The sequence below is a fragment of the Budorcas taxicolor genome, chromosome 21, assembly GCF_023091745.1.
Source record: "Budorcas taxicolor isolate Tak-1 chromosome 21, Takin1.1, whole genome shotgun sequence".
In the NCBI taxonomy this organism is placed as follows: domain Eukaryota; kingdom Metazoa; phylum Chordata; class Mammalia; order Artiodactyla; family Bovidae; genus Budorcas; species Budorcas taxicolor.
Genome location: NC_068930.1, coordinates 62,423,189 through 62,441,919, shown reverse-complemented (window position 1 = coordinate 62,441,919; position 18,731 = coordinate 62,423,189). Strand labels below are relative to the sequence as shown.

General features: G+C 51.9%; 1 protein-coding gene across 1 annotated transcript; it reads right to left on the bottom strand.

The window, feature by feature from the left end:
* Window positions 1-226: 226 nt before the first annotated feature.
* CCDC197 (coiled-coil domain containing 197) lies at window positions 227-18,509 on the bottom strand. The gene is made up of 9 exons (XM_052659539.1): window positions 18,443-18,509; window positions 17,702-17,825; window positions 12,536-12,791; window positions 11,203-11,285; window positions 9,264-9,442; window positions 5,873-5,983; window positions 4,369-4,437; window positions 3,958-4,071; window positions 227-430 (listed from the first exon to the last, which is right to left on the bottom strand). Exons 3-9 carry the CDS (start codon window positions 12,640-12,642, stop codon window positions 227-229), a joined length of 867 nt encoding a protein of 288 aa, XP_052515499.1. The 5' UTR covers window positions 12,643-12,791; window positions 17,702-17,825; window positions 18,443-18,509.
* Between the last annotated feature and the right edge of the window lie 222 nt (window positions 18,510-18,731).

The following is an 18,731-nucleotide window of genomic DNA, read 5'->3' as shown; positions in this document are numbered from 1 at the left end:
CAGTCCCCAAATGTGGGGAACAGCGCCCCCTCAGCCCCTCCTGGCCTCAGGATCCAATTCTGCTCTCTCACTGCCCCGCCCCCGCCTGCTGGCCACCCACACTCCCTCCCCACCCCTCTGCCGCCGCCCCCACCCCCCAACCCAGGAGCCCAGGTGGGTAAAGAAAAGAGGCCAAGCAGGTAGGGATTTGGTCGTGATGCTGGCAGCCTGGAGGCCCCGGGCTGCCTCAGCATAGGCTGAAGCACTCTGAGGTCTGGGTGCTGGGGAAGAGGCTCCTGGGGGTTGAGTCTTCACTCGCGGAATGTTTCCTGAAGGGCCTGGGGTAGCTTCTGAGGCCCTGGTCCTTGGGGTTGTTTGCTGTCCAGCACACAATGGGTCCCGTGAGCAGTGAGACGAATCTCACAGTCTCCATTTTGTCCAACATGAATTCCTGGAAGGAAAAAGAAATCTCTGGCACCTGACTGGGCGCCGGCCCTGGACGCCACTTCCCAGACACCAAACCACCACCAAAGGTTGACCTGCACGTCCTTTCACAAGGGCCCCAACAAGGATGTGGTATTAATGCCAACTGGCAAGTGAGCAAACTGGGGTTCAGAGAGGTTAAGTGGTTTTCCTGAAACAACACAGCCCAGCAGTGGCAGAGGTGGATGGCTGAGTCCAGGTCCTTGTGTGGCTTCCTGAATGCGGTTGCCTCTTCTCACCACTTCCTCCAAGGAGCCCACCCTGACTGCCCACAGCCCCTCTCTCTCTCTGAGGGGCACTCACTTCTTAAAGGCCCGGTGACTTTTATTTCCTCTACCTCTAACTCTTTCCCGGGCATAAGAGTGTGACTATAAGTCTTGACTGATTGATTGCTGAGGGAGATCCTTAGGACCCCTTGACATCACTGGGTAATTTCCTCCTTTTTCTTGGAAAGAAGATGAAATTAATGCACTGTGAGTATAAGAGCAAATGAGCCCTTTCTCAAATGTTCATTAGTGTCCAACATGAAGGAGGTATACCCCAGGGGATGCCAAATATGTGGCGTTCAGTGTGAGCTGTGCCACGGAGCAAGGTGGTCCTGATACTGCCCATGGCATTCTTGTGAGAAGTTCTTCTCAATTAAGACGCAGCCTCACGCACTGTGGACCATCACTGCTGGACAACACAGGCCCTGGGACTTGCCCACCCTCCCCCCAGTGTCCTGATAAATCCCATGGACAGAGGATCTTGGTGGGCTACCGTCCATTGAGTTGCAAAGAGTCGGACACGACTGAAGCAACTTAGCAGGCGGCAGCAGGTCCCAGAGGCACTAACAATCCTGAATTCAAACTAGTCCACTGAACCTGCCATGAATGAGGAAAGCAAGTGACGGCTTAGGATGAAGCCAGCGCTGAAGGGGAAATAGGGGAGGGTGGAAAGGACGGTCCCTGTGGTGCCACTGAGCCTTGGTCACACTGAGCCTGAAACCCACACAGATGTTGAAATTACACACAAAACAAGACATGCTGTTACAAGAGTCAAATAACCTCAAAAAGAAAAAAAAAAAAGGAAGAACAAAGCTGGAAGATGCACTTCCCAATTATAAAACTTACTACAAAGCTACAGTGATCCAGACAGTGCGGTATTGGCTAAGCACAGATGTGAGGACCAACGGAATAGGATTAAGAGTCCAGAAATAAACCTTCACATTTGCAGCCAGTTGATTTTTGACAAGGATGAGGAGGCAATTCAATGAGGAAAGAGTAGTCCTTTCAGCAAATGGTAACAGGACAACTGAATATCCTTATGCAAAATAATGAAATTGGACCCCCATTTGATACCATATACAAAAATTAACTAAAATTACATCCCAAACCTAAAACTACAAATATCTTATAAGAAAACTTAGATATAAATCTTCATGACCTTGGATTAGGCAATAGTTTTTTAGATATGATGCGTAAAGCCCAAGTAACTAAAATAAAAATATGTACATTGGATTTCATCAAAATTGAAATCTTTGTGCTCTAAAGGACATCATCGAAGTAAACAGACAACCAGTAGAATGAGAGAAAATATTTTCAAATAATATATTTGATAAGGAACTTATATTCAGAGTATGTAAAGAATATTTACAACTCGACAATAAAAAAGACAAATAATCCAGTTTAAAAAATGGGAAAAGGATCTGAGTAGACATTTCTCCAAAGAAGATATGCAAATGGACAATAGACAAATATTCATGTTCCACATTATTCATCATCAGAGAGATTAAAATCAAAATCACAATGAAATACCATTTTATATCCACTGCTGCTGCTAAGTCACTTCAGTCATGTCTGACTCTGTGTGACCCCATAGATGGCAGCCCACCAGGCTCCCCTGTCCCTGGGATTCTCCAGGCAAGAACACTGGAGTGGGTTGCCATTTCCTTCTCCAATGCCTGAAAGTGAAAAGTGAAAGTGAAGTTGCTCAGTCGTGTCCGACTCTTAGCGACCCCATGGACTGCTGCCCACCAGGCTCCTCCGTCCATGGGATTTTCCAGGCAAGAGATCCACTAGGATGGCTAAATTATCAGAGACAGACCATCGAGTGTTAACAAGGATATGAAGACACTGGACGTCTCATACTTTGCTCACAGGATTGTAAAATTACACAGCCACTTTGGAAACCAGTTCCTCAAAACGTTAAACATAGAGTTACCACGTGAATCAGAAATTCCACTCCTAAGCATTTACCCAAGATAATTGAGAAAGTTATGTTCACACAAGTACATGGCCATGGGGACTTTCTTGGTGGTTCAGTGGCTTAGACTCACTCCCAAGGCAGGGGGCCCAGGTTTGATCTCTGGTCAGGGAACTAGATCCCACATGCTGCCACTTTAAAAGATCATACATGTTGCAATGAAGATCAAAAAATCCCCCGTGCTGCAACTAAGACTCAGTGCAGCCAAATAAATAAATATTTTTTAAAGAACATGGGCAATAGAGGCATATTTATAAGAGCCACCAAATGAAGACAACCCAAATGCCCATCAGTTGCCTCCTGGATAAACAAGAGTGGTCTGCCCATACAATGGAGTATTATTCAGTCATACAAGGGAATGATTTATATAATGAAGACATTATGCAAAGTGAAAGAAACCAGACACAAAATGTATCATTTGGGGGAGTAGCAAAAGGATTCAGGAATGAGATACTACGAATGATGGTGCAGTTCTGACTGTACTGAAAAGAGTGAAGTGAGCACTCTGAATGGGTAAATCTTAGGGCACTGGAAGTATATCTCATTAAAGGTATTATTAAAACTAAAACAAGGTATGCTGTCATTGGTGGAAGCCAGTCTGATGACCTGACCTCCACTTTTGCAGCATCAGCATTATGACTGATGGGGGTGTGGACGACTGATGGGGGTGGGGACCCTGGGTGGGGACCCTCCCAGTGAGAAGGCAAAGCTCAGCGGACTTGAGGAGACCCTGAAGTTTAAGATGAGGACCGCTCGGTCCTCATCGGGAGCTTATCAGTGCTCATCGGGAGCTCATCAGTGCTCATCGGGAGCACTGAGGCTCCCTTAGTCACTGAAATGTCCCTCGCTGTGCAAATATATGACCACATCTGTGAGCATCTTGGTGTGTTGGTTTGCAGGTGTATCAGTGTAAGTTTCATGGATATTGCAGGGTGTTCGGCGAGACCATATGACTATGTATATGAGTGTGTACCCCATGTGTGTTTGTGTGTGTGTATGTGATGTAACAAAGTGGGACTACACATTAAGACCAGGCAGGGCAGGAGTTCCTTTATAACTCTCTGACCCAGCACCAATAGGTGCTCACTACAAGTTTGTTGAGAGGCTAAAAAAGACCCCAAGACCCACACATGCAGGCACCATGCAGCCAGGGAGGGAAGGGCCAACAGGGCAGCTCATCACGGACACACCAGGAGCCGAGGCCCAGGACAGGCTCAGGTCGAAGCCTGCCTGGGGAGCACAAGTCCTCACCTGGATCAGGTCAAGCTTGGAGAAGAGGCCCATGCCCCTGGGCACAGCTTGGGCAGAGCAGCAGTGCTGGACCATGTCATTGATGGTCACTTGCACGTAGTTGAGCAGCTCGTTCTGCAGGAAGGCGAGCAGGCTGGGGCCCCCTCTTAGAATCCCCTGCCCCCTCTCCCCACCTTGCTCAGGCCAGATAGGCATCCTGGAGCCAGCCTTCTCATCTCGGTCTGTGCTCCACACCCAAAGGGGCTGGGATGAGTCCCTCCACTCCCCGGAGCCAGAGTATCCTCCCCTGCAAAGAGGGACACAGGATGGACTGGCTCTCCAGAGGGTCCTCCCGGCTGGGGACACCTGAGGTCCACACCCAATGGACGGGCTTGTTTGGGGGGGGACGTGGAGGAACACAGGGCTCCTCACTCGGGGCAGCTCCAGAGTCCCGCACTTCAGGTCTTCAGAGTCATCAGCTGAGGCTTCTTTGCTTCCCACCTTAAAGAGAAAGACCCAGAATAGGCTCTGTAAACTGTGGCCGATCCAGCTCCCCCTCAGGGCTCCTTGGCTGGGAGTAGAAGCCCATGGACTCCAATGCTTGTGTCATCCAAACTAGTCTCCCACGGGGCCCGAGAAGGTCCCACATTCACCGACTGCACCCTGCCCACGTGGGGTGTGCCCAGCACTGCCCTGTTCCCCAGCCTGGCTTCCCCACCTCCTCCCAGCAAACCCCAAGGCTAGTTGGGTGCAGACTCTGGCATGGGGAGGACCCAGGAGGTGTTCAGAGGGTAACTAGTCCACATTCCCCAGCCCAGAAAAGAGAAGCAAAGGATTAAACCCAGAAATCTTGGCCCCTGACTTCAGTTCAGTTCAGTCGCTCAGTCATGTCTGACTCTTTGCAGTCCCATGGACTGCAGCACGCCAGGCTTCCCTGTCCATCACCAACTCCCAGAGCTGTCTCAAACTCATGTCCATTGAGTCAATGATGGCATCCAACCATCTCATCCTCTGTTGTCCCCCTCTCCTCCTGCCTTCAATCTTTCCCAGCATCAGGGTCTTTTCCAATGAGTCAGTTCTTCACACCAACTGGCCAAAGTATTGGAGTTTCAGCTTCAGCATCAGTCCTTCCTATGAATATTCAGGACTGATTTCCTTTAGGATGGACTGGTTGGATCACCTCACAGTCCAAAGGACTCTCAAGAGACTTCTCCAACACCACAGTTCAAAAGCATCAATTCTTCGGTGCTCAGCTTTCTTTATAGTCCAACACTCACATCCATACATGACTACTGGGAAAACCATAGCTTCAAGTCCCTTGACTTCAGCCCTGACTTATTCTTTCTGAGCATCACTCTTCTCCAAGGTGAAATAGAATATGAATAAGAATCACATTATTTAGGAGTGCACATGCCTGAATGGGGGCATCCCAGCTACCTTAACGGCCTGTGGCCTCAGCATCTGCCTCATCTTAGAGAAGCCCTTTGACAACTAATAGCCACCAGATCAGAGCAGTCAATCCTAAAGGAAATCAACCCTGAATAGTTACTGGAAAGACTGATGCTGAAGCTGAAGCTCCTCTAGTCTGGCCACCTGATGCGAAGGACTGACTCATTAGTAAAGACCCTGATGCTGCGAAAGACTGAAGGCAGGAGAAGGGAAAGACAGAGGAAGAGATGGATGAATGGCATCAGCGACTGGATGGACATGAACTTGGGCAAACCCTGGGAGATGGGGAAGGACAGGGAAGCCTGGCGTGCTGCAATCCATGGCGTCACAAAGAGTCGGATACAACTGAACAACAACAACAAGCCACGAGGGAGAAGTGGGTAAGCGATGTGTGTGTGTGTGTGTGTGTTGGGGGCTGATATTATGGAGGAGGCAGCAGCCCCCAGCTCTTGCCCCACCCCCACCCCGCCCAGAGGACTGAGCTCACCTCACAGCTGCCCATGTCTTTCTGGTGGGTGACCCCGTGTTCCAGCTGCTGCCACTGCTCCTGCTTGCGGTGACACCTCCTCTGCAGCTGGCACAGCCGAATCTTGAGGCGCTACGGTGAGGGTGGTTGGGTCACTTCGGTGCAGCAGACCCTCCCCAGGGGCATCTGCACTGGGCCTGGTCCAGGAGCTCAGTGCTCAGGATGGTCTGAGCAAGGATGGGGGTGGGGAGTGGAAAGTTCGGGGATCAGAAAGTTCTGAGGGGGTCAGAGCCATTCAAAGCACCAGGAGACGTAGGGGAAGGTATGTCTAGGTGTTCTCTGGTGGCTCAGGTGGCAAAGAATTTGCCTGCAATGCGGGACACCCAGGTTCGATCCCGTGGTCGGAAAGATCCCCTGGAGGAGGGCATAGCAACCCACTCCAGTATTTCTTGCCTGGAGAATTCTATGGACACAAGAGCCTGGCAGGCTACAGTCCACGCGGTCGCAAAGAGTCAGACATGAAAGAGAGAAAGTGAAGTCGCTCAGTCATGTCTGACTCTTTGCGACCCCGTGGACTGTAGCCCACCAAGCTCCTCCATCCATGGGATTCTCCAGGCAAGAATACTGGAGTGGGTTGCCATTTCCTTCTCCAGGGGATCTTCCCGACCCAGGGATCGAACCCAGGTGTCCCACATTGCAGGCAGATGCTTTAACCTCTGAATCACCAGGAAAGCTCTACTGAGTGACAAACACTTTCACTTTTCAGGCCGACTGGGGTTTGAATCCCAGCTCAGCTCCTAGAACCCTGTTTCACTCTCCATAAGCAAAACCACCTGTCTGGGCCCTTCCAGCTGCAGGGGCTGCTGGGAGGGCCCTGGGTCAGGGATAAGGCTGTGAAGACCTCTGGGGCACAGGCTGCGCTGGGCACACTCCCACACCAGGCCCCGTGAGGCTGTTTTGGGGGACTCAGGATATACATGACTCCTCACTTTTCTGAGCCCTAGTTTCCTTACTTTGAAAATGAGAAAAATAGCCTGCCTGGGACTAAAGTGCAACACTTAGCTCAGAATTAATATCAATATTTTAATGCAATGTTTTTTAAAATCAAAGTTAATGCAAAAAATAATGTACGATGAGCAAAATATTAAAATTTTCAATAAAGTTGGGGTCCGATATTGCACTTGCACACCTCACTCACCTCCCCTAGTCTCAGCTCTAGGAATAGAAGCACCTACCTTGGGGAGCTGGGGTGAGATTTGAATGAGATAAAGCATGTTAAGTGCTTTTCACAGTGTCCCTTAACTCAGCAGGGGCCACAGGACTGGAAAAGGTCAGTTTTCATTCCAATCTCAAAGAAAGGCAATGCCAAAGAATGCTCAAACTACTGCACAATTGCACTCATCTCACATGCTAGTAAAGTAATGCTCAAAATTCTCCAAGCCAGGCTTCGGCAATACGTGAACCGTGAACTTCCTGATGTTGAAGCTGGTTTTAAAAAAGGCAGAGGAACCAGAGATCAAATTGCCAACATCCGCTGGATCATGGAAAAAGCAAGAGAGTTCCAGAAAAACATCTATTTCTGGTTTATTGACTATGCCAAAGCCTTTGACTGTGTGGATCACAATCAACTGTGGAAAATTCTGAAAGAGATGTGAATACCAGAGCACCTGACCTGCCTCTTGAGAAACCTATATGCAGGTCAGGAAGCAACAGTTAGAACTGGACATGGAACAACAGACTGGTTCCAAATAGGAAAAGGAGTATGTCAAGGCTGTCTATTGTTACCCCGCTTATTTAACTTCTATGCAGAGGACATCATGAGAAACGCTGGGTTGGAGGAAGCACAAGCTGGAATCAAGATTGCCGCGAGAAATATCAATAACTTCAGATATGCAGATGACACCACCCTTATGGAAGAAAGTGAAGAGGAACTAAAGAGCTTCTTGAAGAAAGTGAAAGAGGAGAGGGAAAAAGTTGGCTTAAAACTCAACATTCAGAAAACGAAGATCATGGCATCTGGTCCCATCACTTCATGGGAAATAGATGGGGAAATAGTGGAAATAGTGGCTGACTTTACTTTTGGGGGCTCCAAAATCATTGCAGATGGTGATTGCAGCCATGAAATTAAAAGATGCTTACTCCTTGAAAGGAAAGTTATGACCAACCTAGACAGCATATTAAAAAGCAGAGACATTACTTTGCCAACAAAGGTTCGTCTAGTCAAGGCTATGGTTTTTCCAGTGGTCATGTATGGACGTGAGAGTTGGACTGTGAAGAAAGCTGAGTGCCGAAGAATTGATGCTTTTGAACTGTGGTGTTGGAGAAGACTTCTGAGAGTCCCTTGGACTGCAAGGAGAGCCAACCAGTCCATCCTAAAGGAAATCAGTCCTGGGTGTTCACTGGAAGTACTGATGCTGAAGCTGAAACGTCAATACTTTGGCCACCTCATATGAAGAGTTGACTCATTGGAAAAGACCCTGATGCTGGGAGGGATTGGGGGCAGGAGGAGAAGGGGACAACAGAGGATGAGATGGTTGGATGGCATCACCGACTCAGTGGACATGAGTTTGGGTAAACTCAGGAGCTGGTGATGGACAGGGAGGCCTGGTGTGCTGCAGTCCATGGGGTCACAAAGAGTGGACACGACTGAGCAACTGAACTGAACTGAACCTCCTCAAAGGAAAAAAAAAAAAAAAAAAAGATAAAAAGATAAAAGATGGTGTAGGTTTTCAGTGCTACCACTAGGGGGCAGAGACTGGCTGCAAACTCCAAGCCAGGTCCTTGAAAGAATCAACCAACCCGTCAGCCTCTCTTTTCCTATTTTCTCCCTCTCCACATCCCTATCCTCTGTCCTCTCGTGTCTCCAAGCCCCAGCTGCAGCACAAAAATTCATCATGCCATGCCTTTGCCGGGAAGTTTCTTCTGCATGGAATGCCCATCCCTTGGGGTGAAAGTTGAATTTATTAGAAGATAAACCAAATATGAGAGAGATAACCTCTGGGGGCATTTACTCTGAGACAGTTTCTGTTCGGTGTCTCACAACTGCCTACCAGCTAGGTTGTATTGCACCCATTTCACAGTTGAAGAAACTGAGACTCAGAGAGGGTTGTGCCCAGGGTCATGCAGCTAGTCAGAGGCTGAATGGGAATTTGAACCTCAATCTGTCTGAATCTAGCATTCCTGACTTTTCTACCACAAAGATTACTTTTTAAGTATAAGCTGAGTGTTCCAGGGGAGATACCCAGCAGAAGCGGAGGGAAAGGGATTCAGAACAAGGCTCTGGAGTGACAGCCTCACCCAGATTCCCAGCAGCCCACCCCTGCTCTAAGCCTCCTGGGGTGCAGAAGGCGGTGGGTGCCTACACCCTAGTTCTCTGCCCAGGGGGATGGGCCAGGCTTCAGGCAGCTGTTACCGGGATCAGAGCCCTGTGGCCCTCCTCTAGAGACTCCAGACTCTTGTGGACGGCCTGGTTCATCTCGAGGAAGGCCTCAAGACGCTTCTGGATGTCCTGGCTGACTGCGAAGAGCTTCCCGTAGTGCTCCACCATGGCCGCCACCGGGGTTTCCTCTGGCTCCTCCCCTTGGTTGTAGCCTACGGAGACAGTGCGTGGCAGGATGGGTGGGCACAGAATGCCCAGCGCTTACCAGCCCCCTGCAGTGATGCTCGCAAGGTGGGTGGCAGGGGGACTGCTGTCAGCTGGAGCCCTAGAGTTGAGAAGGCTCCATCAGCCACCTCCTGTCCCTTCAGGGGAAGCCTCAGCATTTGAAAGGCTGCAAGGATTCTGGATTGAATGAGGATTCTGGATCGCTGTCAAATGAGGCAGGAGACTCCCCACGCCCTGCCCCACCCCCTGGAACCCGAAGGAGAAACTGCTGGCTGGGGGAGCCTGCAGGAAGAGGACAGGGGTCGTTGCTGCCCTGAGCGAACAGGCCCCAGCCTTGGTGTTTGCTCCTTCTGGGTGGGTTGAACAGGATTGCATGGCTGAATTAGGAGGACCCCAACCTCGCAGGCTGCTGGCAGCAGCCGTGGGCGCTGGGTCCACATTAAGACCTGTGCTCGGCCCGGAGCCCTGCACCCCTTCTTGGCTCGGTGCTCAAGGCTCTCTGGTTCTGCTCAACCTTCCAATCGCACCTCCCAGCAGCCCCTGCCAGGCCCTGGTGTTCCAGCACACTGGAACTCACCAGCCCCAAACCCACCACGCGGGGCTCCAGCCTACGTTTGTGCTGTTTCCTTTGCCTGCAACGCTGGTCCCCTTTGCTGAAAAACTTTGAGCTCCATGAGTGGCCCCCTCCTCCAGGAAGCCTTCCCTGACCTCCAGGGCAGAGTCCCTGGGGCTCCCACAGCTCAAGAGCACTCAGCACAGTGGCTCTGAAATCAGATAGACCAAAGTCTGAGACCCAGCTCCACCACTTCCTGGCTGGGTGACCTTGGGTAAGTCCCTTAACGTCTCTGAGCCTGGGTAACACAGTTCCCAGAAGCTCCTATGTGTATGCCTGCTCAGTCACCCAGTCATATCCAACTGTTTGCAACCCCATGGACCGTAGCCTGCCGGGCTCCACTGTCCGTGGGATTCTCCAGGCAAGAATACTGGAGTGCCATTTCCTTTTCCAGGGGACCTTCCTGACCCAGGGATCAAACCTGCGCCTCCTGCATCTCTTTCTTTGACAGGCAGATTCTTTACCACTGAGCTACCTGGGAAGCCCTGGAACCTCATAAGGAGGAGTTATAGCTTAGCACAGAGTAAATATTTCATAAACAATAATAGTTATTTTATTATTGATGGCACAATAATATGATAATAATATGATGATAATAATACAAATATGTAACTATGACTTCCCTTCCCTTTCCTACCAAGTTTCCAGCACTGATCACAGTGGATTCTGGTGCAAACCACGATCAAACGAAACACAGAAATCCATTTCAGATGTCTGTAATTTTGGCTCCTAAGAGCAAAACCAAGACAAATGAGATAATAACAATAGCTGACATTTCCTGGATGCTAGCTGAACATCAGGCACTGCGATTTGGGGGTGGCCAGAAAGTTCATTCGGGGTTTCCCTTAAGATGGTACAGGAAAACCTGAGGGAATTTTTGGCCAACCCAGTACATGATGATGAAATGTGATCCAGGCCACAGAACTCTCATTGTTCTCACTGTACAGAGACGCTGAGGACTTGCCACACAGGTCACACGGCTGGTGGCCAGGCTGGCTCGACCACGGTGAAACAGTCCTGTGGGTTCCCATGCAGCAGGTGAGCTCGAGGTTCACTGGGGTCACACGTCCCCCGGTCCCGGGCTGGGAGGTGGTCGCAGAGAGGACAGGCCTTCTGCGAAAGCTCTATACGTACCCTTGGGGATTTTCTCAAGGACCTTGATCAGATAGTCTTCAAAAAGCTTGTGCTTCTCCACCTCCCTCTTCAGCTTCCTCTGCCTGTAGAGTGACCCAGATGTGAGGACGTGGTGTGGAGACCCCCAGGCCGTGACCCCTGGCAAGGGCCTGTCTCTGGAGCTGTGTGGATCTGGGCTGGACCAGTCACTGTCCCCATCAGTGGGCCACTGACTGCGTCTCTCCACCCCCATTTTATTGCTGAGTAAACTGAGTCATAGGTCAAACAGATGCCTGCTGTCAGGCCATAAGAAAGGAGACCTGGGGGAAAAGCAAGGCTGAAACTTTCTGGCGTGGGGTCTACGGAGCCCCTCCTGCAGGCTGAGCAGGTGGCAGATGGCCTGAGTCCCCGCTAGCCGATGATCTGGCCAGGGGTTTGACCTCTCTGCCTGGGTGGGCCATGTGTAACAGGGGTAACTAGTTCCTCACAGGAAGGTGGGGACCAGGTCTGGGACGCCCAGCACATCTGAGGTTGGGGCCCCAGCAGCCCCCAGAGGGGAGATGGCCACATGCGACTGCCCAGCCATGCTTGACAGTCAAGGGCATCACCAAGCAAGATGAGTCTCCTGCTCTGGGCCCATTCAAGGTCAGCAGTCAAGGGCAACGGGCAGAGGGGGACAGGGCCATGGTAGGTATCTTTGAGTGACCACTGAGTGCCCCAGGGCAAGCCACTCTGCATCTCAGACCCTATTTTCTCATCCACACCATCCTGAAAAATGCAAGAAAGAATGGTCTTCCCCTCTGCAAATACCATGTGGGGTGAGCCACAATGCTAAACATTGTTGGGGTTGGAAGCCCTGTGAGAGTATGATGGATGGGTTGGACCTTCTCTCCAAAAAATCACTCACAGATGCATCCTTTTGCACCCAATTCAGGCTTTCGTGGGCAGCCTGATATGAAGGGCCTCTCTGGGCAAGGACCCAGGGCGTCTGCTTGGAGCCAGGGCAGCAGCCTCGCACGTTGATTTTGGAAAGGCTGAATTGACAGGTGCATGGGGATGGCCACCCACAGCCCTGCCTTCATGCTGCGAGACTGAGCTTGTGCAGGGCCTGGGACCAGCCAAAGCCTGACGTCAAAAAGGGAGAGTTATGCGCCCCCACCCCTCGCTACTCACAATTCAGCTACCCCTCCTGACTTACTCCCAGGCATCCCCCACCCCCTGGCCATTTCCTTGCCCTTGAGGAATTTTTCCATTGCTCCCTCAGGCATTTTTGCTCAGTCCCAGCCGCTTAGTCCACCGTAGGTGGCCCTGGGGCCGGGGCCCGGGGCACAGCGGGGCTCGGGACAAGTCGTACTTGGCCTGCAGTTGGCAGAGTTCCTGGAACAGCACCTGCAGGTCCCTGTCCTTGTTGCCGGAATCACTCGGGCCAGCCTCCTGGCCTGCATCCCTGGCCGCCGGCATCGCCGCCGCACCACCTTGGGCGACTTTGGACGATGGGGCCACGTGGGCCAGGCAGGAAGGAGGTGGGTGTCCACGACAACAGTCAAGGCAGTAGCTTTCTCTTCCAGTCCTCCTGATGGTCCTCAAAAGTCAGGTTCCAGTCTTGCTTCCTAGAAAAGGAAACCGAGGTTCAGAGGGGACCCCTGTGACCAGCTCGAGGATGTACAGCAGGGCTGATTTGGACTCCAGTTTTATTAAATTCAAAGTCTGGGGCCTTTGAGCAGTGCCTCCAGCTCTGGAGGGACCAAAGGTGCCATTCTGCAGTGGCACCATCATCATTGTCACACCATAATGGGGACCGTCAAGACCCATGGGCACCAAGATGCCTGGGACTTCCAACATGTGCTGGCTTCCAAGAGAATTCAGGAAAGAGTCCAAGGGGGTAGAGCTGAGGCAAGCTCAGAGAGTAGCCCACAGAGGGAGGAGGCCCCTTTGTCATCTGTCTCTCCCCAATCATCCTGTCAACCATTTATGCATTTAACTGACATCATATACTCTGAGCATCCACAGAGCTAGACCGAGGTAGACACATGGAATAAGCTCACGGTCAAGCTGGGAAGGTGGCCTAGTTAACAGGCAGTTTCAACACAGCCTTGCAAAGAGTTCCTGGGCCACTCACCTAAGTCTGGTTTGCTAGCTACGGCTAAAAGAAGATGATCTCCCTAAGCGTGACATTCACTGGCCACCTGCTGGGCCAGGCCAGTGCATGGGAGGAGCAGGGTGAGAAGGGGTGGGTCTACTGGGTCAAATTTTCCAGCCCCCAATGTCAGACAGGGGTCCATGAGCACACGGAGGAGGAAGAGGCCTGGCTGACTCACTCGACAGCTCCGGGAGCACAAAGCCATCGCCAACCTGTGACATCACAATGCTGGCTTCCGTTCTCATGACGTTGTCTATTGCAGGATTCACCTGGGGGTGGAGTGGAGGGCCTGATTCCCTGAGGTCCTGGGGGCCTTTTGCTCCCCGATTCAGTTCCCCAGGGGAAGGGGTGGAGAGGCGTTGGTGACCTCAGGGTGGAGGGGGGTGAACTTGGGCTATTTTTACCCTTCTTTCAAGGCTGATCTTCTTGATACCCCTACCTTGCAAGCTTCCCAAATCCTACTGGCTTGTCCTGGGACTCCTCTTTTTGCTTCCTTTAACCTGATTCTGGGTAGCTATAGCTTGGGTACCTCCCTAGGTGGGATAGTCAGCAATCATGGAGAGTTCAGCCCCTCTCTCCCCAGCCCCCTCAAGGCTAAGGATGAAGCCTGGCCTGTGGCAGGGGAGGTGGGGGAACAGAAGGAAACTTCTGGACCTAAACCTGGTCCTGGCCCTGCCCCTGCCTAATGCTCAGCCCTGTGACCTGGTGCAGGGCCTCCATCACTGGCGGGGACCTGGGCATGGTGCCTGCCTCTGATACACCTGTTCCATTCACTGCCCAGTTGTCTGGCCAGGCCTTCCCCACTGGAGGCCCCATTCAATCAGAGCGGGGGCTCTGCAGAGGGCAGCCTGGGAGGGTCTCGCCTGGGAGACCATCAGGAGGGGCTGCAGTGAAGGCAGAGGTAGGGGAGGGGCTCTTCAGGTGCGGAGACAGGACTGGGCTTGAGGGCAGGGTGTGAGGTCAGGCCTGTGGCTGGAGCTGGGCAGGGGCTGGGGCTATGACTAAGGCTGGGGCAGGCTCTGGACCAAAGGTTGAGGATGGGGCAACGGCCAACCCAGAGGAGCTGGGCTCGTTGTTATTCTGGGACAATTCTCCAGCTTGTACTCTTCAGCATTCCCCTCATGACTCTTCATCAGCAGGCAATGGGTTCGGTCTTGGCTGGCAGAGGAGTCCCTGAGCAGATCCCAAGGGAGCTATCTGACCCTCCATGGTTCTGGAGCCCAGAAAGCATTTGTTGAGACCAACTGAGAAACAGAGGTGGACCTGGATCTGGCCTTGGGCTCAGATGAAGGGTTGCTGGTACTGAGGGAGAGAAGCCCCGGGGCTGCCCAGAGGGTCAGAGCCAGGCCTAGGGGTGGGGGCTTGTGTGTGGAGGAGGGGTGGAGGAAGTGCCCCCAGTTTTGACAGTGTCTGAGATGGTTCTTAGGCTTCCCAGTTGGTGCTAGTGGTAAAGAACCCACCTGCCAGTGCAGGAGACATAAGACATGTGGGTGGGATCCCTGGGTTGGGAAGATCCCCTGGAGGAGGGCAAGGCAACCCACTCCAGTATTCTTGCCTGGAGAATCCCATGGAAAGAGGAGCCTGGCGAGCTACATGGGGTTGCAAGGTCGCAAATAGTCGGACATGACTGAAGCAACTTAGCACGCATGTATGAGGTGGTTCTTGAAGATAAGAATGAATGAGGACGGACCTAGAGGTGATTGTAACAAGTGGAGTAAGTCAGAGAAAGACAAATGGCAGACATCACTTACATGTGGAATTAAAAAAATATACAAATGACTATTTACCAAACAGAAACAGACTTTCAGACATAGAAAACAGAGTTAGGATTACCAAAGGGAAAAGGAGGAGGAGAGGTAAATTAGGAGTTTGGGATTAACAAATATATACTACTATATATAAAATAATAACAAGGCCCTACTGTCTAGCACAGGGAACTCGACTCAGTTCTTGTAATAACCTCTATTGGAAGGGAATCTGAACTAGAATAGATACATATGGATAACTGAGTCACTTTCCTGTATACCTGGAACAAACAGCATTGTAGATCAACTATACTTCAGTTTTAAAAAGAAGAATGAGTGAGCAGAAGTAAGGTGGAAAGGGCTTTCCTGCAGAAGGACCGGCAGAGACGAATGTTCAGAGACACGTAGTGGCAGACATGGGCTGTGGGAACAGGAGGTTTAGTCACTCAGTAGCGTCTGACTCTTATGACCCCATGGACTGTAGCCCGCCAGGCTCCTCTGTCCGTGGGATTCTCCAGGCAAGAATACTGGAGTGGGTTGCCATTTCCTTCTCCAGGGGATTTTCCCGACCCAGGAATCAGACCCAGGTCACCTGCACTGCAGGCAGATTCTTTACCAACTGAGCTACAAGGGAAGCCCTGTGATGACAGTAGGAAGATGCTTAAAAGCTGAAGGTGAAGGTCAAAGCCGGGATATGTCTGGGGAAGTTGCCAGCAGGATCCAGAGCATCTCCACCAGGACCTTGGGATGCCTGCAACAGAAACTGACAGGGCCACTCTGGACAAAGAGGACATCCGTAAGAGGCTGTGAGGGATTGCACAGAATCAGAAGAAAGGCTGGAGCCAGGTTCAGAGAGGACCAGGTCCCAGGGCAGCCCTGGAGATCCAGACAGCAGGAACTCAGGGTATAACCTCCCAAATGAATCCTTCCAACCTCTTTCCATAAGCTTCTCTATCCTTAAGAGGCCAAGTTCTTAGAGAATGTGCCCAATTGGCTGAGCCTGGGTCATGTGCCCGCCCCTTGGCTTGACTGACAGTCACATCATGGGCTCTGCCATCGGGGCTGAAGGTTTCCCGGGGCAAATCCTGAGGCTGTTGACTCTAGAAGGGGAAATGGACACTGGGCAGGGCTCACTGCACAGAGGCTCAGAGAAGATGGAATAAGGAGTATGGGCTTTATCCTGAAGGCGATAAGCACCTAAAGGAGAGGCCACGGCCACACTGCCGTTTCAGAGCCTGCGACGGGCTCAGAGTGGAGGGGAGGCGGGCAGGCCAGCAGTGGCAATGTCTAATGCTTCCCGCACACTTGTAAGCACTTCCCACATGGGGGACCATTTAACTGCTATTTTGCAGATGGGGAAACTGAGGCCCAGAGAGGTTAAGTAAGTTGCCCATGGTCTCACCATTGGGAAATTGCTGAGCTATGAAGTTGGGATTCTAGAAGCATCTGGAAGGTTGAGTTTTGCTGGGACATGGGGTCCTCCATGTCCCAGGAGGGGAGACTGAGGGAGGCGGCCCTGGGGGAGGCTCCATCAGCGCCCCCACCCCTGGGCGTTAAGCCTTCATTTATTAAGGGCACATGACTGACCCGCCTTCTGCTGAAAGCAGCTGCTGGAACAGCCTCACCAGACCCTCATCTCTTCCCAGGCTCACCCTCCTCTGTAACCTCATCTCCCAGCAACACAGGGCCCTAAACCACTTGACCCAATATAGCCATAGGCAGGGGGGTTGCGCAGGTGGTGGGACCATTCACTTCCCAGGGAGGAGTTTATCTTTGGCCTGAAATGTCCCACCCGTGAACAAGACTGGGAGACAGGCTGCATGTGGCTCCAGAGATATTTCTCCCTGTCTGGCCATACAGATGGGGCTTCCTGGATGGCTCAGAGGTTAAAGAATTTGCCTGCAATGTGGGAGACAGAGGAGACACAGGTCTGATACCTGGGTCGAGAAGATTCCCCTGGAGAAGGAGATGGCAACCTGCCCCAGCATTCTTGCCTGGAGAATTCCATGGACAGAGGAGCCTTGGGGGCTACAGTCCAAAAGGTCAAAAAGAGTCAGACACGACTATGTAGGGCCCCACAGAGCCCTATAGAAAGACAGCCGCAATTTCCAGGGCACAACACCTGCTGTGGTCTTACTGCTGCCTGGCTCTTGGCCTGGAGTCTCTGTTTGAATTCTCAGCACAATCCTTGCAAAAGGTGGAAGCATGGCTCCGTTTTGCGGATGAGAAAACTGAGGATCAATGAGGAGAAGTCACTTGCCAAGGGCACATGGCTCATAACGGGTAGCAGGGCTGGCTGTGCAATCTGTGGGACCCAGCACAACAGGGAAAAGCTGGGCCCCTTACTCAGAAAATTAAGAATTTCAAGACAGCAACGGCAGGCCGTAAAACCAATTGGGAATCTTGGCAGCATGGGCCTTGCACAACTGCATAGGTCCTGCTCAGGATTCGGACCCCGGTCTAAGGGGTCCAGAACCTGTTTTTAAACTCCCACTTCCTTCCAGACCACTAAGCTGCCCTGAACCCTATTCCCCTGACACCACCACCCTACCCCCGGCTCCCCCCAACCCTCCCCCCGCCCGCCCCGTCCCTCTCCAGCGATCTACAGTGACCAGGAAAGGAGTCAGGAGCTTACCTCGGGGCTGAAAGGAACTTCAGAAAAGTGGAGATCAAGGTGAGGGAGGCAGGAAGTGCCGAGGTTCCACCGCTGTGGAGGAGCCCAGGTTCCAGACCTCCCGGGGCAGCCTCTATCTCTTGGGCTTCCAGAGAGAGAAATTCAAGGTCAAGCTGTCTATTATAGACAGCTGTGAGCCTGCTTCAAGGGCAGAGCCACAATTAAATGGCAATAGAATCCCCTTTTGAAAAGCTTTAACAAGGACAGTGGGGCTGGAATTTGACCCCAGGGCTTGAGTCTCACAGCACAGCAGAAGGGAATGGCAGATCAGGCCTCTGCCCAGAATTCCAGCCCCGCCTGCTCTGCAGCCCCCAAATGCCCCCCAACAGGGACAAAGCTGGCCTTCTGCATCCAGAGGTGATGACGCCCAGAACGCAGAGTGAGGCTGTGGAGCCAGGCAGTTCAACCAGCTGTGTGACCTTAGGAAAAGTACACAACCTCTCTGAGCCTCATTTTCCAGAAATGCAAAGTAGAGACATTAACAACCTAGGATTAAATGAAATAATCCGTATAGAACATGTAACAGCATCTCATTTTGGTAAAAATAGTGCTTGAGCATGTGTGTGTATGTGTGTGTGTCTGTGTACAAAGAGGAAACTCTAGAAGGATAGGAATAAGCTTTTAGGAGCTGATTAATATTTTGGGTACAGAGGATGAGGGGAAACCTTCCCCTAACTCTTTGAGAAAAGCAAGCAACTCTACCTGGTTCCACCAGCCTGAGTTTTCCTTCTCGCCCCCTCCGGAAGATCACAGTGGCAGTGCCCGCCTGGCACAGGGTGCTTGTCTGAGAGTGAGTTTTCGCAGAGGGAGGGCCTGAAGCAGCTGAGCCCTGTTGCTGGGGCTGGTGCCAAGGGCGGCTCCAGGGAAGGGGCGGGGAGTGTGTGTAGCTGGTGGGGGGTGAGGAGGGGTGACGGGTGGATGGGGGGGTAGCGGGGGGTGGGTGGGGGCGTAGCGAGCATGAGGCAGACAAGCATAGCGGTTCTGCCAGAAT

What these genes read in the sequence shown, in the direction of transcription:
- CCDC197 (XM_052659539.1), bottom strand. Translation starts at nt 12,642, where the DNA reads ATGCCGGCGGCCAGGGATGCAGGCCAGGAGGCTGGCCCGAGTGATTCC. An exon ending in AAGACATGGGCAGCTGTGAG is followed by an intron (nt 4,438 to 5,872) that starts GTGAGCTCAGTC and finishes TTTCTCTTTAAG; the next exon opens with GTGGGAAGCAAAGAAGCCTC. An exon ending in GGACTCTGGAGCTGCCCCGA is followed by an intron (nt 4,072 to 4,368) that starts GTGAGGAGCCCT and finishes GCCTTCCTGCAG; the next exon opens with AACGAGCTGCTCAACTACGT.